Raw genomic sequence first — 22,617 nt, 5'->3', positions numbered from 1 at the left:
TTTAAATTTCTAAATATCTTTAATTTAAATACAAGTATAAAAAATATGCACATCTTATTTCTTTTACAAAATATTAGCATTTTGTATTTTCTTGTTTCAAAATTCCATATATGAAAAATTTTTAATTGATGTAAAGGGTCAAACTTTTTTGGAAACTTCACATTTTCTGCAATTAATTTTTAAAAAAATAAGTGTTAATTGTTCTTTTGAATTATGATTTTTTTGGAGTAAAATTATGATTTTTATAAAGCAATTAACTTTAAAAAGAATTCTGGGAATCTTTCTCATTCCATACAAGAAAACATAAAACATATCTGGAATTTTATTGCTCAAAACATAAAAGTAAAAACAAGGGATTTTTAAAGGCAGATTACCAGAAGTAATAATAAACATCAATGTTTTATAGTATTTAATTTGTAAAATGAGTACATATGTTGAACTTTACAATATTTATTAAAATTATCCCTCTGAGTGAGTAAAATTATCTGAGCATGGGTTCTCTAAAATTTATTTTGGTTGACAAAGATTGCTTCTAGAAATATCATAGCAAATGCTAGATTGTATTCAAAAAAGAAAACAAGTCCTTTTCTCCTTTTTATCAATGTATGATAAAAAACGAATAATGATTGAAAAAATGAAGGATGAATAATTATAAATAATAGTTATTTTTAAAATATTCTACTATACTGACATGATATATTTCTGTAGTAATTCAGATTTCATCTTTTTTGGAGTTGAAGTTTAGCATTCTTGAGATTGGTTAATTTTTTTAATGTAATAATTGTGCAATATTATTAATATCTAAAGCACTTTTAGTATAAATTCATCATTTTACTTCTTGTTGTTTATGTTTGGCATCATTCATTATTTTATAAAATTCAGCATTTTTTTTTTTTCCTTCTGAACCTGTGTTCAGCCCGATTACAATTTTTTAAGAAATAAGAAAATAATATTTTTACATGTGTATTGATTTAACTTTGTATTTTTATAACTTTTTATTCATTTATATTTGCATACATTTTTTAAAAACAAAAATAGTGACTAGACTGTGGAAAAAAAAGGAAATAGTTAAAAAAAAATTTTTTTTGAATTTTATTTAAAAATTATTATTACTTAGTTATAGTCTCTTTGATAAAATATACCTACATTAAGTTAAAAACCTAATTTTTTTGTATTAAAAAATTCAAAATTAATTGAAAAGGCCAAGATTTAAATTATGCCTGAAAGGTGAAATAAATTTCAGCACCTCTGTGACTGAAGTGCTGGAGCCATCATTGATTTTAGGTTCAAGAACAAACATGCTATTCTTCTTGAAACATGTTAGATATTCAATTAATCTTTTACAGTGATATGTAAAATCCGGGGGTTTTCCGGGGTTTAACTTAGTAAATGAATATTAGTTACTTCTAATTGTATCTCTTGAATTTTTGAAGTGAATATCATAATTTTATCCTTCAAATAGAAAATTATTTTAGTCATGAGAGTTTTAATTCTGAAAAGTGTACTTTGAAAGTGAATAAAATCTCTGTAATGTAGAGACTATCTCTACGGTTTTATGAAAACATACAGGTAAATTAGAATTTAGTGCTTTGGAGCAGAGTATGAAATATGAATAAAATTGTTCAGTGCAGGAAAATAGTTTCCTATGTTAAAAAACAAATTGTATATAATTTGAATAGTTGTAGTGGATTAATATTTTATGTGATACTTTCATTTGCAAAGAACATGCCAATATATAGAAGCCATAAATTTATATTTTCATTTATTAGTAGCCATTAATTTTAAAAATTATTATTTAAATATTAATAATTAAATGTTTGAATTTACTGAGCAGATTATAGTTTATTCTTGCTCATTTCAGTATTATCTCATATGACTGAGCATTGGCTATTGTGTACTTTTCATTGTCTAGTATAATAATTTTGAATGGATTAAAAGTTTACAAATTGTTACATAAAATGACATCATTTGAAAATTAATATGAATTTGATTATACAGTAAAGTCATGAAAAGTAGTCTTAATAATATTGGAGATGAACTGTTTACTTTACATATTTAAATTTTAAATTTTTTTCTCGGGTGTTATTTCATATTAGTTTTTTTTTTCAAAAAATTAGATTTTATAAAATACCAGGAAAAAAGAATGTTATTAACATGATTTAAGGTATAAAATAAAGTTATGTGATAAACAATCATTGATGATTATAATAAAGGTTAAAAATTTTTTCATCATATAACTTATTATGACAAACTATTTTTTATGTGCATTCTTCATTGGTTGTAATGTATTCATTTTTACTATGTATTTATTTATTCAATTTTCTTTTCATAAGTGATGAGGTGGAGAATATAAGCCTCGTCTTTCCAAATCCTGAGCAAAGAATGACTTTTGAAGCTGCATTTTTAGATGCAAAGGAAAAATTAGGTGAGCTGATATTAATTTGAACCATATTGAATATTGTTTAAATTGATATATACTTTGATATATTTTATATCATTTTAGGAAACATTAATTATAATCAGTGATTTCGTTTTAGATTTTTAATGATTTTTTCTGTTTCACAACATGAAAATAGTAGTAAATTTTAAAAGGCCACTGCAATTGCTTTTTCAAAATCAAAAACTACTTTCAATATTACTACTCAATCAAAATTTACTGTTTAACTTATAATAAGAATTCAAGATTTATGATATTTTATGTTTAAATAAAATATTTTTAGTAAATATATGTTCGTAGAGTTCAACTCATTTTTAAGAAAGCTTAATATTTAAAAACCTCTGTTATTTGATTAAAACATAAGAAGCATTTCATTGTTAAAGTTCAACAGACTGAGATTTTGTGTTGTAATTTATATTTCAGTAATTACATTTCAGGCATTTATTATTTATGTTATATAGAGTAGAACCTCTCTTCACAAGCATAACTCATTCCTATATCTTACTCTCAATGCAAACCACTCATTAAGTGAAACAATTTTTTTTTTCATTGGATTCATTGTAAAATAGAATAATGTTAATAAATTCTGTGAAAAAAATACTCAAACAAATTTAAGATAATGTAATTCATTGTTTTTAATGCATCTTTTTTTACAAGAGAGTTGTCTGAGAGTATTTGCCTTTGACTGTGCTGCAAAATTTCATGAAAATAAGAAAAAAAAAAAAAAAAAAAAAAGCAGGGCTACTTTTTTTTTTAAAAGTGATTTTTAATATGTGATGCTTTAATTTCTTGTGCTTTCTACATCTTTCTTATTTCACTGGAAAATTATTGCTCTGTTAAGGGTATTATTTCCTCTTCTTCTGATCAAATCTTCTCCATAGTGTTTTGTTGTGACTTAGAATCTAGCTCCATAAGTTCTTCAGTAATTCTGACTATGCTCTTCCACCAATCAGCAATATCTTTGATATCTACTTCTAACCGTATGAAAGACCCTGTAAGAGAGGCAATCTATTCGATTGCTCAAAGCTACTATTTGGCTAGAATTTCTTCCCTGCAGGAATAAGTATTCTCTTCAAGCAAATGCTCAACACAGATTGATACCTAAATTACCAGTAAATTCTTCATGTAACATCATGATATCTCTCTCTTCTTCACTTCTTTTGAAAAACATCACTCATTAAAAGTCTTTTTTTTAAAAATTATTTATTTATTTATTTTTGCTCATTATGTAAAACACTCTTTATAGATGGGAGATTCTTGTTGAGTGAAGCATGACTTTTTTTTAAATGCATACTGTATTTTAAATAGCATTATAGTTTAAAATACGTTTTTTTTAGATATTTATTGTTCAAAAAGATCAAAAATGTTTTATCATGGGAATTATAAAAATGACAGGGTACTTTTTAGTGCTCTAAAGTTTATGTTTGAAAAATTAACAAAATTATTCCACAAAAAGTCATTTTTCTTAGTATTAAATTAAAAAGTCTGATGTATTTCTTTAGTTTTGGAAGCCTGTATCATAATTAATAAAATAATAAACAATAAAACTAAATCTTAATATCTCATTAAAAGATTACAATTTTTATATCTTTATCTTTGTGGTAGGCAGTTCCTCCTCCTTTTAAAACTGAGGTTTTATTTCCATTCTTAAATCTAAACTCAATTTTTTCTGCAACAATTCCTTTTATTTAAATAACAAATCTATATATTACTTTGTCTTAATTTTGATTTTTTTTTGCTAGATAATACAAGTTTTATTTTTGTGCAACTTTTGAAATACTTTAGAAATGTACTTTTACCTGAAGCCAAATAAAACTTCAAGAATAAGCCTTTGTGAGAATATATTTGTGCCTTTTTCTTAATACTGAAAAAAAAGTATTTTTAATAAATTTATTAATTATATTTTTACATTCTTCCAATTATTCTCAACTACACCTATACAGTTTTTAAATGAATTAGTTTTAAAACTGAAAGTTGTGTGGGAATAAGAACTCCTTTTGTCTTTTTTTTGCTCTTGAGCTTGATTGGCATTTTATTCTTTTCCTAATTATTAATTAAATTTTAAGAATATTGCTTTTTTATTTCTTATAGCCATTTTTATATTATTAATTAAATAATGTTTTTGATGATTGCATGAAAATTAAAGTGTAATGTGAATTTTACAAACTATTGCTTGTATTTGTATGGTAGATAATGCTGCTGAAAAAACTCCATCCCCTGAATTCTTGTGTTCTCTTCCTCTACGTAAAACAAGAGCTGGCCTTTTGGTATGCTTTTTAAATTCATGGCTCATTTTAATCATTTTATGAATTAGTTGGCTAGATACTTACAGATATAAATACTATATTCAAGAAATATATATCTGAATGAACAGGCTAAGATCAAAATTTGTTATTGATTTTGAAGTGAGAACAAAATATATTCTTGCATATATTTATAAATGTTATTTAAATAAAACTGATGTATTTGAAATTAATTGCCTTAACCTTAGTTTACCTTATTAAAGGTTTGAAAACTACACAGAAATAGTTGGAAACAATTTGAAAAGCTGTAAATATTTTATGTATATATAAATGTATATAAACATAATTCTACTGATGCATTTTTGCTGATGTGAAAAGTAGAAACTTTTGGAATTCAGTATATTTTACATGGATGGTATATTATGCACAAGGGAGGAGCAGATAAAAAGATGCATCTTTACATCTTGATATAAGAGCAAAGTCACAGAAATTTTCCCCTTCAATGAGTTTACTATGTATTTCTGATATGGATTTCTTTGACACATGTAGACTTAGGAAATGAAATCTTAGGTATCTTTGAATGAAATATATATGATTTTTATCCCTTCATTCTTGGCATGAGAAAGAACAGAGTCTACAATTTTTTAGAGTTTGTGTGTTTGAAATAACTAAATTAAAAAAAAAAAAAAGCAGGATCTGAATCAGGGAATAAGATAACATTTTAGAATGAAGTTAGGCTAATTTAAGGTCAAACTTAGAAAAATAATTAGTATTTAAATTAAGAGATATCATTACAAATACATATATGTATATATTTGTTTGTAATGTAAAGATTTGTTTATAACTGAAGGAAAAAAAATGGTTTTGTTATAAATCTTTAAAAAAATATTAAGTGTCAGAGAAATTTGCTTTTTATTATTTTTTGATATCGGATATCATTCAGAAATACAGATTTAAGTTAAGATTAGATTTCATGCTTTATGAAAATATATTTTGTGTATTGAATGAAATTTAAAAAAAACGTAACTTTTCCAGCTATTTAAAATTGTTTCAAATAAATGTGAATTATTTCATAGATAACTTGTGCTGCAGCAGTTGTAGACACATGCCAGAATGGTTTGCCTGATTTATGGATATGTAGTAGTGATGGTTTAGTTGGTCAAGTGTGTGTACTTACTTTTCAAAATGAACCTGTGATTGCTTCTTCTGTTGCAATATGTGAAGCTAGGATAATTTGCATTGCTGCTGTTCCTGGAGTTAGTTCTGGGTAAGAATTTTTTTTAAAAAAATATTATTTAAGTTTTCTTTGTTATTATGAGGCTAAACCTCTTCTCTGGGCTGCTCTGGATATACTACATCTCTTCCTGCATATATAATATCTGCATTCATTTTTGAAATTAATGAAATAATCATAAAAATAAACCTCAAATCTTTGTGCTTATGAAATTCTTTATTAATGTTAGTGACAACTGAAATTAACATTAAAAGATAAGAGGCATAGCACAATATAATCCCTCATTATCAGTATCAATAGAATCTTGACTAGACGGGGGAAAAATAAATCTGGATAATAGAATATATGCTTCTGGAATTTATGTTTTGTAATGCTATCTGTTGAAACTTCAGCACATTAAAGCTACTGATCATGCTATTCAATTTTTAATTTCACTTTGTTAAATAAAATAAATTTAAAAAAATTGTTGGAACACGTTCATAGAATTTTATGTTCAGAAAAGAAATTTAAAAACATTTTTTTTAAAAATTACACATTATCACATGAAAATTACCCATTTCTTAGTATGAAGGTATGCATTCTTTAATGCCTTTTATGAGATTGTCTCTGGAGTAACTATTAAGTTTTGCTTGGTAAATATTGTCACATTTTACAATCTTTTGTGTGCTTCTTTCCATCTAAATTTTATTAATCCATGTTTTCTTATTTTTCAATTTTTTTCACCTTTCCCAATATATATTGATTATTTTAATACTATTAAGATAATGAAAAAATCAACAACAGAATTGTTTGCTTCTACAGAAACTCTTTTAACTTCTCTTGACTAATTAATTATTTTCTTTTCGTCACATAGGTTAGAAGTTCCACTTTAAAATTAAATCATCAAAAGTGACATTTTGGAATTGCCTCATAATTGGGTGTTGGATTTGAGTGATTTTACTATAAATCATTCTGCTCAATCCTAAATAAGATCTTCATGCATTTAAAAGCTAATTCTTATATTTTTGTAAGAATTTAGTTTAATATTCAATCTTGATAGTCTGTCTAATGAATATTTTTATTGGAAATAAAAATGTTTAATTTATGCATTTTTTTTTCTTTGGGGAAGTTCTACAGGAAACCTTATCAAATCTGTCATGCTATCATGACATCTAATATGAATCATGCAGCCATCATCTTATATTATTGCTGACTGTGAACATTACCTTCAATAGATAGAAATGAAATTAGAGTTTGATGTTCATTTTTTTTCTATTATAAAACGTCATAAAATTCAGTTGCTTTGTATTATTCTTTTTGTTAATAACTCATCTATTTAAAACACTATACACTAAACAAATTTTTACCATCTTTTCATTTTTTTATGTAGTATTGTTATAATGCTTTAAAAAAACATTTTAAAAAGACAAATTTCTACAATATTTTTCCCTTCTTAAAGTTTCTAACAAATTATTATTTTTTCATTTATGTATTTTATTTTTATTTTTTATGATGCAAGTCATTTATTATATGACAGCATTTCAGTAGGAAAGCATGCATTATGGAGGAAGAAACATCTTATTGAAAATACTTTTTTCTAACTAAGATATTATATTATATTCTATTCACACATAATTTAAACACTTATTCATAACTGAGAATCAAAGAAATGATGCAACTTATTCTTTTTATATGGTTATCACTTAAACATGATGAATCATTTGAATACATGAATATGAGAAGAATTTATGTTAATCATGCATCTGTTATGAGTGAGTATTTTGGAAAATTTGAGATTGCAGTTGACTATAAAATAACTTGACTTGAAGTGATATTTGATCCATCTTAAAAGTGTTTTTTCTTTAAGTATTCAGGTGTGTGTGTTTGTGCATGTGCACACGTACGTATTGGTCCATTGGCCAGGCCATTTGACCTACAGCTATCAAATGTAATATAATTATGCCTTCTTGCCTGACAATATGCACCTCAAAGGAATTTTAAAGAAATTTAATTACAAATTAGGCTTAATTCTGCTGTTTTCTGCAGTAACGTTCCAAAATATTGAATAAAAATAATTTTTGGTCTACTTAAGATTTTAAAAATTCTTTTTTCTTTAATCATACCAAAGCAATTTTCCAGATTTTTGGTGGTCTTTTTTTTTGTCAACGATGTTATAATACATTACATTGTTATTCTGAAACTTAAACCGTTTTCATTGTCTCACCATATACTTAATCACATTATTTTTTTTCACTGTTAAATGCTAAAGAAGGATTGTGTTTGATGATGAAATTCAAACACAATTCACACACAATTAGATGTTTTCACAAATTTATGAAAGCATCTAACTGTATTTTTTAATATTAAAATTGTACTGAAGTTGACAGTTGTGATAAACAATGTGCCAGATATTAACTGCAAATTTTCAAGGGGAAAAAAATCAAATTAAAAGTGAAATTTTCCTTTTTTTTCTTTTTAACAATTAATACATATAATTTTTTTTTTTTTAACTGTACAGTTCTCTTCTTGTGAGGCGACGTAGCACACTGTTTCCATATTTGCCAGGATTTAAATTTGAGAAATTAGATAAAGGTGATATTGACCAAGGAAAATCTAAAAGATTTCCTTTAGACAGGTGAGTTAAGTGCGTATATAATTAAATAATTTTTTTTTTTTTGATTTTTCAAAGAGTGACGTAAATTTTTATGAAAACAATTAAATTTAATATAGAATAAGCTTACATTTGATTATTAATATTGATAATGAGAGATAATAAAAATGAAATATTTAAAAAATATGAAAAATAAAAAGAATATTTTGTTTTACTTTTAGGGTAAATTTTCAAAATTTGTTAAAAGTTTAGATAAATTTGCTTATTTAAATTTGAAGTCCTTGCATAGTGATGCAACTATTATGTGCTTTCTAGAAAATGAAATTATATTTGAAATATTGTTAAAAAGTACATCCTTTATATGACAAACTAAACAATTGTATATATGACAATCTAAAAAGGTTACAAAAATTGTTATAAGATATAAAAATGAATTTTATTATGAAGAAATATGTGTTACATATATTTAAAATTACTGAAGTCTTCAAGAAATCAAAATAGAACTTTCATATACAATTTTATCATTGCATTGACTGACTTATGACTTTTTTTGTTGTAAAGATAATTTTATTATCTGAAGAATTTCAAATCTTTAAAATGAATAATATCTTTATGTAATTTATTAGTATTATTAATTAAATATTCATTTGAATTATATTAAAGAGTAATTTTTGCTTTCTTTTCCTGGTAGTGATTCAGATGAAGACTATATTGATGCTACAGGTAAAATATGTATTTATTTTATTTTTGATTTTGTAATATTATTTAAACAATTTTTTATCACCTTGTTAATGTGATTGTTGTATTATTATGTATCTAAGAAAAGGTATCAAATTATTGCTAGTTAGAGGATTAAAAAGTTTTTAAAATTTTTTCATCATGCTTAATTAATTTATGGTAAAAGAAAAGCAGAGAAAATAATTAATGTGTAAGCTTGAATAAATCTTAACAATTAAAATTTCTTCATCTGTTAGCTTAGAAAGCAATTAACCAGACTTTAAAAATGCTTGATTAAGAAAAATGTATAACATATTACATGCTGAAAAACTTTAAAGGTATTTTCATCAAAAGAATATACCAAAGGAAAATTACAGTATTCTATTTGCTTGGTATAGAACGCCGTGTAGAAAGAATAGCCCGATTCTATTCTTTCAGTTTGCCTGCTAATAAAATATATATTGATGATTAAGTTTGAATAGTTTAATTCAGTAATTTAAATTTTAAGAATTGTTTCCTGAGGAAATGTTTATTTGATGCTATAAATGTGTTAATTAAATTTTAAAAAATAAAGTTTTTGAGAGAATGCATTTTGAAGAATTTCATATGCTGTCAAGAAAAGAACTTAGTTGTGTTCTGTAAAGCACTCATTTTTTTTTCTATCATTTGAAGAAAAACATTTAAAAATTGTTGTGTGGGTATACATATGATTATTTCTTTGACACAAATGATTAGAAAATGTATTAGTAAAGGTATATTACATAATTATTAAAAAACTTCATTTTGCATTAATTTTTAATAATTTTTAACAATGCTAAAGAATTGTTTCTAGTTAATATACAGTTTTTCTTAATCTTGTAGTTTGTTGTCAATGAAGTTGTTGATTGAAGTGTTGCGAATAGGAGGAAATACAAAATTAATAATATTTCATCCCATTGAGAATTTTCATTTAATATGGGCCATTTATTGCTGCATTAGTTATATAATATGCATTTTATTATAATATGGACCTGTTCAGCATTCATTTGTGAAGTTACATGTAATTATTGTAGATATTTTTTAATACCCTTCACATTAGCAAGATTATTATCTGTACAGTTCAGGAATGTAGAAATATTTGCTGCAATGTGATATATTTTAATATGAAAGTTAAGAGTGATTTTTGTGCTGTCTGTGAATGATTAAAAAAAAATATCTATTCTCCACATACCAAATATTTCAGTTTGGTCTCTAATATAGTACACATTATCTTTATACAGTAAATTTTTTATAGATTTCACTCCAGGTCAAGCAAAGAAATCTTATAATCAGCATTTACAAATAAATTAATTTCATGTGATAATGCACTGATAATAGATGACACTAGATTATATACTGACAATACAAAAGCAACAGTCTAAGTAAAGTGAGAATTCTTTAAAATATTTTTCAATTTTTTTAATAATTGGTAATTTAGGTATAATATGCTTTCATGTTCTTATAAAATAATAATTACTTAAAAATATCTCATGAGAAAATTTTTTGCAGATGAATTTGGTAGTGAAGATGCAAATACATTGCAACCTACTATGTGGCTAGGTACTGAAGATGGACGGTAATTATTTTATTCTTTTTTATATATAATCAAATGGTTTTTTTTGTGCTGCATTTCAGTTTTATTTATATTTTTCATCAATTAAATACCTTTTATAAAATCTTTATTTTGTTAGATTACAAAAAAATAATATTATTTTGTATTTCTTGTTAAAAATTATAAAAGATAAGTGCCTAGTTTCATATTATGAAAAAAAAGTAATTTTTAAAAATTTAAAAATGTATCTGCTATTTCAATGGAACAATTTTTTTTGAAAGATCAAACAAAATGTCGCCCTATGAAACTTATGAAATTGTTTTGTGGCACAAAGTTGGCTTATTAAACCCTAGAACAAGTTATTATAAAACTAGTACGTGGAATTGTCTTCATCATGATACTCTTTCTTATATTGAAAAGCTTTAAAGAGTTGATTAAAATTATACTTTTTTCTAATTTAAACTCGTTATTTGACCAAATTGGTTTTATCACATTTTCATGTTATACTGAAAAATTTTGTAATTTATAATTTATTCCTATATTTTCTTAAAATTATATAAATAAAATATTCTTAATTTTAAAGTTTCAATCATTTATCTTAAAATTTATTCTTGTCTAGTTTAAAATCTAATTTCTTAACATTTAAAGTTATTTGATCAAATAAATTAACCACTTGGGAAATTTCAAATAAATATTTAATAATTGATAGATAAGAGTTAATTTTTTTTAAATACAAATTGCTTTGTAGGAGAAACTGGCCCTTTCAGGTCTTTGATAAGTGTATATTTGGAGGAATATTTGAAATAAAGTTTTTTAAATGGTTCTTGTCAAGTACATCTGTTATTAATAAAAAAAAAAACAGTTTTTATTAATAACAGATGTATATTAGATAATGTAAGATAAAAAAATAAATTTATTCATTTTAAAATTAATCATATTTCTTAGAATTTATATCTATAATTGCACTGATGTGAGGCTCCAGAGACCAAAGTTGCGGCTGTATCATTCAACTAGCATATATCATATTTTGTAAGTATTTTATTCTGTCTTTGTATTTCTAAAAGATTTTTTTTTTAAATCTGAATAATTTATATACAGTTAGATGATGCAATATTATTGTTTTCCAGGCATGTAAATGAAAGAGTGTTTGTTTCTTTGGCAAATGGGGAAATAGCTATTTATTCTCGAGATGATAGTAAGTGGTCACTTTTTCATTTTCCTCATTGTCACATAATTGTTATTTTATTTTATATATTTATTTATTATTTATACTAATTAATATTTAATCTTTTTTATTTATATAAAAAAAGGAAACAGAGAAAAAAAAAGTAATCTCATGAAATATATACCATAGAATTTCACTCCATTAGGAAATTTCATATACAGAATAAAAAGGATATTATGAGGCTATTAATTAGAATACCTAATATCTATGTTAATTTAACTCTTAGAAATATATTGCTGGGAGAATCATTAGCATCAATTATGTGTAAGAAAGTAAAGATAATTCATTGTAACTAATATTTCCATTGAAATATTTAGTCACTAAAAGCAGCTAAATTGACTGAAAAGTTGACGAATATCATTAATTCTATGGAAATATAATTAGATAAAAAAAAAATGCTGCTGAGACAATTTACATTTGACCGTTATTAGTTTTAAAAAAATTTCACATACCAAATTTTTTAATGGTTATATTTAAGTCACAGATTTGATTGTTTTTTCCTTATGGTTGATTGTTATTTTGTGTTTGCAAAACAGTTTGTGAAAAAAAAAAAATATTAAACATTTATTTTTAAAAAATTCTTTTGTATTTAAAAAGTGCTCATTTCATATGGTGATTAAAATTTAATGTATATTTAATGTATTAAAATTTAAAAGATACCATTACAAAAAGAAAAATATATTATTACATTCAAATCTTACTATATTATTTGTCAGAACAAAATGAAGTCAAATTATTTTAATAGTATTTATTGTGGGAAATAAAAGTTTTATTTATAATCTTTTCTCAGATTATTCTGTATCATTAATTGTTATTTAATATAGTTTGCATAAATTTTATTTCCAAATTTGGATAATGAAATGTTGTATAATTTTTTTTTTCTTTTTTGAATAAAAGTTGGATTATATAGAGAATTTGCAGGTTTTTGTCAACTTGCGACATCGATTGAGGATTTGAGTTGAATTAACTAATTTATTATTTATCAAATTAATAAATATTCTTTATTAGTTAAAATACGGATTTCTAGAAAAAATAAAGGATAATGGCATAGGAAACATTGATAGCTGTAATACTTTTAGAATGTGATTCTAGGAGATCTTATCAGTTACGTTTGAGGGGAATTGTATTCATCTGGGTTATTGGAGATGAGCAGCTATGATTCCAAAGGAATATATCTCCAGTCCCTGTACAGCACTATGGCTCTAAGCGCCATGGTATTGTACACTCTTTTTTTATATATTGTAAATGACTTCAAATCATAAAGCCAAGATTCTGCCATTAATGCATTGGATTTATGAAGCCTTTTACTGTCTTTATCTTCTTAAAATTCTTTTAATAAAACTATTTTCTTTAACCTTTTTATTTATAATCTACTTTAAATTTTTAACAATTTCATTCGGAAATTCTTTTTTACTTACTAAAAATTAACAATAAATAATTTGTTTTTGAATTTTTATTAATATCCCAAATGGTTTCAATTCAGCAAATAAAGATAATTCCAATTTATGTTAAATAATAGTATTTAATAAATCTTAACAATTTTATTATTCACAAACTTTGTATCACTAAAAATATATATTGTTTCTATAGGTGGTAATAATTTTGGTACTTGATAAAGCTTACTTTTTTCAACAATTCATGCTTCATATGTAGGAGGCAATAATTTACTTCTTTCAACCTAATTAATTCGTTTCCTCTTTCTTTTGCAGGTGGTCTATGGAATACAAGTAGTCCTCATAAAGTTCAAGTAGCAAATGAAGTTTCTCCTATATTGAAAATGATACTTGTTGCTGAAAAGTTGTGGTGTTCCACTGTAAATTCCATTGCTATTCTAGATCCTACATCACTTGAGATGGAGGTACATAAATTTCTATAGATACATTGGTTTGATTGTAAAAATTAGCTTCATTAATTATTGATGCAGTAATTGTAAGAGTTCTTTTTTGTTAATAAGTTCCTAAAAAATCGAAATAAATATATAAATAAAAATATATATAAATTATATTTGTTAATTTCTGAATTATGCCACAAATAAATGAGTAAATCACTTCAAATATTTTGCCAACTTTTTAAGAAAACTTAAAATACATTGTTAATGAAATGGATAGTTTTTCAAGGAATGAAGCTCATCATCTTCAGACAAAATAGCAAGAGTGTTATTAAAAACGTAATTTTCCTTTTTATATATATATCTTCATTCAAAGCAAATTAGATCAAAATGTGAAATCAAGTTCCCACAGTCATTGGAAGTCGGGTGAAATAGACAACAATCAAGGAAACTTCAGCAAACCAATCAGTTGGTGATAATATTATTCTGTAATTCATTGTATCTTTGCAATGCTTAGTGCAAACTGAAATGATTTTTGAATTATGGGCAGTTATTATTCATATAAGATTCCAAACTTGTTCCAGTGAATGTCTACAGAAGCATGATATCGAAAAGTTATTAAAATATTTTATTTACCTTGATGAATGGCACAACAATAAATTGAAAGTTTATTCCCTTATTGAATAATGAAAAATTATTTTCAACGTTGCTAATAAATGTGGACATTTGTAAGGAACAACAATTTATTTATACATGATGAAATAATATCCACATGAAATGTTGGCTTCTTTTTATTTCTTTGGAGATGTGGATTTTACCATTTTCTGAATCGAATCTTATTACTCCTGAGATCGATTAATCTTTATGTAATATTTCTATTGTATTTTTCTTAACATTGGATCTTTTATGTAATTATTCTACAATATTTTTAATATCTCAAGCAAATTTTTTAATAAATTTTGCATTTTATTATTTAATTAATAAAATTTATTCATTGGTCTTTATGTTTGTCATAATTCATTATTTTATGAATTTCTTTTATTTAAAAAAAATTATCATGTCTCTGTGTGTTATTTATTCAATTATTTGTACGCCGGAAGCTAAGACTTGAAATTTTCAGTGAATGAGAATTTTTTAAAAAAATATAATGTGTCTAAAGAATGTGACTGCTGCTGAATGATAAATCAAATTATAGGGCAACTTATATGTTTTAAATGTTAAAAAAGAAAAATTTTTTACATTAAAATTTAAATTGAATAAATATGCTGCCTAGTGCAGCAAAGTTTTGTCCTTATCATTCAATTTTTTTTTTATTGGTGTAAATATTTGCCCCATTTTTAATATTCTTTAAGAGAGATTGTACGCTTTTCCCATTTTTGATGCAGAATGTTAGAAATTTGATTATGGACTATTTGAAAAGTTTAAATGTTATGAAAAATGATATTTTTAAACTAACAGCTATAAATAGTATTTCCAGATTTGATTTTTTCAAGCAAAATTTTTGTACAAATATCAGCAAAGTTAATATGCAATTAACAAGGAAAGATTGTTAAAAAAGGCTTATTAATTAAAGAAGAAAAAAATAATTTGAAACATGAATATTAGGACTTTGCATATGCTCTCCTTATTAGTGTTTTGGTTAAGTTCCCTTTCAATTAGTTGCTAGGATTGAATTATTTTAGATCTGAGGAGAATGACTATGTGCGCTCAGTCCTCAATAACAAGAGGAAATCCATTCTTTATCTTCTCATGCAAGCAATTACAAGAACAAGAATCTGATTCTATTTTAATAGAATGTAATGTAGTTTGTAGTTTAGTAGAATTTAAGGAGTTTGAAATATCCAAAAATCAAATTGATAAGTTTTTATCAAAATATACAGATAAAAATTCTTATCAAAATTTTTGAGGGAATTAAAAAGCATCCTACAATTAAATTTTAAAGGTGATTTTTCTTAAATTTATGTATACCTTCATTCTTAGAGCTTCGGTTAAGTTTTATTAGATACTTGCCAAAAGTATGAGTTATTTTAAATCCCAAGAAAAAGAATTGAACATTTGGTAGGTAATTAGATTATTTAGTAGGTTGAATTTATTGAACATTTGGTAGGTAATTAAGATTATTTAGATACTATCTCATAGCCAGACTTCGAAGATGGTTTTTCTTAGAAATATTGAGGTTGAAAGATCATCCTCTTGTAAGAACCCAAAAATCAGCTTGTATTAATAGCTGTGTAGTGGCTGATAATAAAAACACTTCCATTGTAATCACAAAACCTACTTAGAACTGTAAATATTTTGCTTATTAACTGAAATATGAGCATAATTCTTGTTTTTTCATTTTAGCATCTTTCACTTAAGTGACAAGCAAGAATATAACGGTGTTGTTATGCAAGGGTATAAATGTTAATGATGAAAAAGTTTAATTTGAATTTATCATTAGTAATTTTGATTCTTTAATTTTCTTTAAAAAGTACTTGAAAATCTTTGATTTTTCTTTTTCTTCCTTTCAGTAAAAGTGAGAATATGCAATATTGTCTATTTTTTTATATGGATGTAATTTTGTAACAGTGCTATTATCAAAGAGATATTGAATCTGTATTTTTTATTATATATATATAATTTTTATTTTCCGGCAACTATTCATTTTGAGAAATTCTATCTCTTCAATTACTACGTACAAGTGTTTTCATTTGAGTCTCATAAGAGAGGTATGAAAGTTTGAATGCAATGTATTTTATTTTTGTAGCACACATTCCAAGTTGCACCAGATCTTGGGAGACATATATCAGAAATGGTTCTTTCTGACCAAGGAGTTTGGGTTACTATGCAGAGCAGTCCCGTCATTCATTTATATCATTCAACTTCATATGATCATCTTTTGGAACTGAATATATCATCACCTATCACTAAAATGATTAGTGGTAAGGAATCTATTCCTCGTTTATTTGTTCTTTCATACTGTGTTATTTCGAACTTTCATGTTAATTGATTTTGTTTTAGTCATGTTTTTTTTTTTGGACATTTATAAAAACCCCGTGCACCACAAAGTATCACAGGGGGCTTACAGAAGTAAGTATATAACACATAACAAAAGAAAAAGAAGAAAATTTAAAAGTTATGAAGGATTACAGATGTCAACAATAAATTTACAGAAATTTTGAAAAGCACTTCTAGTGGAAATAAGTTGGTGAAACTCTGTAGGCCAATTTATATTCATATGCTTGAGAGCCAGTCTTAGGATCTGTCTTTCTTTGACAAACTTGGAACATAGCAGGAGCACATGTTCAACATTTTCTTCCCCACCAATAATTTGAATCATATTGTATGTTTATGAATCTTTATAACTATATCCAATTATGGTCCATCAGCTCAGTGCCCATTGCTCAAATGAAAAACGAGCAAAAAATATATGTCAAGAAATTGCATTGTTATTTAAAATAAAAACTATGTTACTAATCAATACCAAAATATTTTTACTTTCAAAGCCAGATACGAAGTTTGTTGCATTTCAAAAGTATTAAATATTCAGTATATAGTATAAATTATTTGTCTTTTTATCAATTAAAAATTATGTGAATTTTAAAGTAATGATCTAGCCGATAAAATTATCAGGCAAATGAGTAATTGCTTCATATATTTAAACCAGACATTTTTCCAGAAATGAATAATCATATAATATAGTCAAATTACAAAATAAAAGGCAAAATGATACACATTAGCCACCCTTGCTGATATTTTCTATAAAGTAATATATATTAAGCTAAACTACTTTCATTGGCAGTGTCCATCACTACTAATATTTTCTAATTTGAATATCTAAACACTATGCCATCCATTTTTTCATTTATGTGTGTGTTTAATCTTTTTAGATTCTTTTAGATATATACATTTAATGTGTTTTTTTTATAGTTTGCTTCCACTATTAAATTTATTTTATTGTTTGATGTTGTACATTATTATGTGAATCTACCTTTTTCTACATCTCTTTCTAGAAATTTCTTTATTCTATTCTCTTCTATTTCAAAAGAGACATGGAAATATTATTAGTTTAAATTGATCATACACATTGAAGCATCAGCACTTTATCACACACATTTTCAACAAAGAAATACCTATTGTCTTTTACCTTTTCTTTGATCCATTAATTGGTAAATGTTGAAAAGCTGTAATAAATATTTTTAGGTGCATATATTGAACAGGACATGTAATATCTTTATGTATTCTTAAAATGTATTTTAATTAATTAGTTATTAGAAATTTATCAAACACACACATACAAATAATGCACAAACCAAAAAAAGAAAACAAAATTAAAAATACAGCAATAGAAATAAAGAAAAGTAAGAGGCCAAAAATAAACTGAAAGATATAAGGAAAATGCATAGATATATGAATAAAAGCGGGGGGATAGTAAAGACATTTTATGAATTTGCAAAAATTTCCAATTCAAGAAATGTTGTGGAAATAAGTCACTAATTATGGTGAAATTAAAAGGAATAAAAAAAGTTAAGTCAATTAACTAATGGATAATTGCTGAAGTAGATAAGTTAATCAACTTATTAGCTTAATAATTGCGTATCATCAGATGATCTGTGTGGATTCAGGAAGAATTTTAGAATTTTCATCAAATGTTATTGAGTAATTAAGCGAAAAAGATATTTTCACTTTAAATGCTATAATATAAGAATGTGGGAAGATAAAAAAAGGGATGTAAAATTGAAGTACAATCTAAACAATTTAGAGAAAAGTGCAAATAGACCCAGGTAAATCAAATTTCCACATGCAAAGGTGATACAAAATGAAGAAATTAAAAGGAAATGTAAATCACAAAAGAAAAAAAAAGCAGTGCATTGGCCATTTATTATGGAGCAAAATACCCAATATTTTTGGTGTATGTAGCTATAAGATTTTTACACCTGTTTATGAGTCTTGCTGGTGAAGGCTAAAAATGGAGATAATGAGGTGTTGGTGCAGATAATGATAGAAAATTTATGTTTGAAATTAAAAGCATAAAATGGAAAAAAAGCACTTTTAAATAAAATTACTTTTTAAATAAAAGATGACTAGAAAACGGATGAACAGAAAGTACTGTTATTTGGGATCCTTAAATACTGTCCAAAAGCTGTATTTTCGAGGTTCTGTAATATATATTAACTTGAATGACTTTTCCACTACTTACAATTTTACTAATATCACTTTAATAAACAATCTTTAAATAACATCTTAAAGTCATTCATTAAATATTCAAAGAATATATTTTGATTGTAAGGTTATTTTTTTAAATACTTGATTTGATTTGTAATGTGTATTTCATTGCATATTCTATTAATTTTGATAAATTGATTTACAATAGTGTTTTTGTATTACAGAATTCCCAAAATTTATATTTGTTAGCATTAAATTTGAATTCATTTCTTTTGTTATAAATATCATTTAAATTTTTTTTTTTATTAGTGCAGGGCTTTAGCTATTTTTAATTAGTTTTGGATCTTTGCAATTAGACTTGAAATCTAATTAGAGTTTTTATTTAAACATGAGTCTTTTCAAAGAAGTAAAGAAATAGATTGGCCAGTAGAGAAGAATAATTAGTTCCTTCCTTGTAGGATAGTTTTTATTTGTTAAATCTAAAATTATTGTGATTGCAGTAGGTAAAGAGATCTTTTCAGTAAGTTAGTGAGAATTAGTAGTCCTGCATTTTTTTATTAGCCATGTATAATTTATACTTTTGTGTTGAGGATGTTGTCCAGATATTTTGGGAAAATATTTTGTGACCAATTAATATGTGGAGTATCTGTTTCATCTTTTTTTATGCATTTTATTTCCACCTTTATTATTGATTTACATTTATATATGTAATAATAATATTTGTTATTATTGGTGAACAAAAGCCTGAGTTGCAATGAAAAGACTGCTGAGGCAAGCAATGAATAGACAAACACTCTTATATATGTATAAACAAGACACTAGGGCTACAAACTTCAATTTTGACCTATCTGTTAATTTTTTAAAAAAATAATTTTTTTGTCTTTTTTGTGAATAAAAACAAATACAAATGCACAAAACATAAAGTTAATATAGAAGTTTAGTTCAGATTTTTATATCTGAGTTAATTCTTCGGTATGCTAAATGTTTTTTTTTAATTATATGAAAATTTTCTTTAGAAATAGATTAAATTGCTATATTAAGATTAATTTGTAGTTGTATCTTTTGAAATAAGCAAAGTTGTATTTCTATAATATAACTTTCTAAGATACTTTGAGTAAGACATCTTTTTAAACAAATAAAATTATCACATATTTTATTGTTAAAAAGTGTTCATATTATAATAATGGTGTGTAAAGTGAATAATTTTGATGTAAATCATTAGTATCTTTAAAGTTTCTTTTTCCCATTAGAATACTTTAAAAGTGAATAATTTCTGTTGAAGTAATTAGGATAAATATCATTTAACTAGTTTTATATGAATTTTCCTATTGAGTTATCTTATTTAGTTCTAAAAAAAAAATGTTTAATTTCAGCTTATGGCGAAATCATCAAACGGCATAAACTTGCTTGTTTACGCATTTCATCTATATGTGTTGAAAAGAATCTGCTTTGGATTGGCACAAGTTCTGGAATAATTTTAAATTTGCCCATACCATCTTTTTCCTCACCAATTTCATCTGCAGATCTTATACCAACTATCATTGGTGAGTTAAAAGTTTATTTCTTACTGTAGTATTTTTCAGAATTGTTTAAAAGTAATAATTCACATAATAGGTTAAATTCATTTGCATTTTTTAAAAATTGAACTGATTTTTTCAAGTCATCATATTTCATACATTGAAATGTATTTTTTTCATTCTTCAGGTATGCCACATGGGCATTTTGGTTATGTTCGTTTTATTACCAGTTTATACGCCACATCTGGTAGAGATTCATCTGCACATGAAGGACTGAGCAGTTTAGATGATAGCTCAGTACCATGCACTTCTGCTGATATTTCAAGAGATTCCCCATATTCTGCTCTGGTAATTAGCGGAGGTGATGGATATGAAGACTTCAGCAGTAGGGTCTCTGCAGATACGACTGGTCGTGATGACAGTACAAATCACTTGCTTATGTGGCGAGTTTGATGTGTTAAACATGAATTGATGTTTATTGATTTAAGAGATCCAATGAAAGTTTAAAATGTGGATCTTTTCATAACATGGAAGTTACAGTAGTTGGGTGGAGCCGACTTTGGATTAGTTTTTTTATCCTTTTAAAAGCATCTGTACAGATTTAAAAAACCATATCAAACAAAATTAAATATATCAATAATATTCAAGTTGTTCGAAACATTAAATATATATCAAAATTCCTGATTTTAGTACACAAAGTACATTTTGTAATTTCTTAAATTAAGATTGAGATTAGATATATGTAATATAAAAGAGCTTCAGCACTAGCATAATGTCGGTAAATAACTACATCATAAGTTAGATTTAAAATATTTTTGTAAGCAAAAACAAAATTCATTTTTATTCTTATACCATCTCAAAGTATATATTTTAAAATAAAAAGACTTTATAATTTTATTCTCATTTTCCTATGATAAAAGTATATTCTATTGTTAAGATAATTTAGATTATTGGAATCTTATATAACTTAAAAATACTGTAAAAAATTTCTTTGAGTTTCAAAATGTAATTTTTTAAATCTGAGAAGTATGTTTAATTTTTATTAGCGATGTTGTTTATAGTTTGAATTATATTCTTAAATAGTGTTGGATGATTAAAATAATTTATATATTTAAAATTTAATCATATATTCCCCTCTGCAGTCATTTCCCAACATTGATATGAAATGTATTTTAATGAAGAAGAAAGTTTATAAAAAAAGTAATTTTTGACCATTTTAACAATAAACAATTAAGTATTATACCTTTTCTATATATTTGAAAGTTAATTTTATTAATTAATAAGTTATTTTCTTTTTAATTAAAAATATCACAATATGAGCTTTTTATATTAGTCTTTCAATATCTTCCATGTTGGCTTTTTTTTAAATATTGATACACTCACATTTCTTTTATGGATATCTTTTTTACAATTTTAAAGGGAGTATGACATCATATTTTATCTCAAACTTGTGTAGATTGTTTGAAGCATCTCAATTTCAAAATGTAAAATTTGGCATAGAAAGTATATATATTTGTCTGATGTTTCATCCAGAAGTTTAAAAACATTTCTTATGAAAAATATTTTATATGCTATATATGATTATAATCAAACAATCTTGTTTTAGTGACAGGTAATTAAGAAAACTGGAAATATTGATGTTTTAAATGTTATAATGTTAATTTCAAAATACATTATCTAGAAGTACTGAAATATATTATTTAAATTCCATTTAATGTATTTAATTCCAGTTGCTTACTGATATGAAAGAAATATAATGTTAACTTTGAAATATATTATCTGGAATATTTAATTCCGGTTACTTATTATTAAAAGATTTGTAATGATGTTAAACTGTTCGTACAATGTCTGTACTACTTTTTAATGTTGAAATAGTGTTTGGTATTTAATAATATTTTAAATGGTATTTGTATGCTATTTCACTCTTTGTCTGCAAAACAATTTTTATTTATTTACAAATATAAATTAATTGCATAAGGTGCTTCCATTATAAAAGTCTGTGATGGAATTTATGGTATTTTTTAGCCAATGTTAAGAAATTGTAGTTTAAAACATAATTCAAATTCGTGTAACTATTAGTTGTAATTAAGACTAACTTAAAAGTCAAGTAT

The 22,617-nt window shown here is 24.8% G+C and overlaps 1 protein-coding gene across 3 annotated transcripts in view; it reads left to right on the top strand.

Annotated features, from left to right (window-relative positions):
- The window catches only part of LOC129961581 (rho guanine nucleotide exchange factor 17-like), a 378,738-nt gene extending 357,358 nt beyond the window's left edge, over positions 1 to 21,380 (top strand). For all 3 annotated transcript variants that reach the window (XM_056075078.1, XM_056075079.1, XM_056075077.1), the window contains 12 exons: positions 2,334 to 2,425; positions 4,628 to 4,704; positions 5,757 to 5,947; positions 8,412 to 8,528; positions 9,196 to 9,227; positions 10,749 to 10,815; positions 11,737 to 11,820; positions 11,919 to 11,986; positions 13,726 to 13,874; positions 16,591 to 16,765; positions 20,363 to 20,533; positions 20,694 to 21,380. In XM_056075078.1, the coding sequence (XP_055931053.1) occupies positions 2,334 to 2,425; positions 4,628 to 4,704; positions 5,757 to 5,947; positions 8,412 to 8,528; positions 9,196 to 9,227; positions 10,749 to 10,815; positions 11,737 to 11,820; positions 11,919 to 11,986; positions 13,726 to 13,874; positions 16,591 to 16,765; positions 20,363 to 20,533; positions 20,694 to 20,959 (1,489 nt within the window). In that variant the 3' untranslated portion in view covers positions 20,960 to 21,380. The remainder of the gene's footprint in view (positions 1 to 2,333; positions 2,426 to 4,627; positions 4,705 to 5,756; positions 5,948 to 8,411; positions 8,529 to 9,195; positions 9,228 to 10,748; positions 10,816 to 11,736; positions 11,821 to 11,918; positions 11,987 to 13,725; positions 13,875 to 16,590; positions 16,766 to 20,362; positions 20,534 to 20,693) is intronic.
- Positions 21,381 to 22,617: the final 1,237 nt, after the last annotated feature.

The sequence above is a fragment of the Argiope bruennichi genome, chromosome 2 (genome assembly GCF_947563725.1).
Source record: "Argiope bruennichi chromosome 2, qqArgBrue1.1, whole genome shotgun sequence".
NCBI lineage: Eukaryota > Metazoa > Arthropoda > Arachnida > Araneae > Araneidae > Argiope > Argiope bruennichi.
This window is presented reverse-complemented; position numbering and strand designations above follow the sequence as displayed.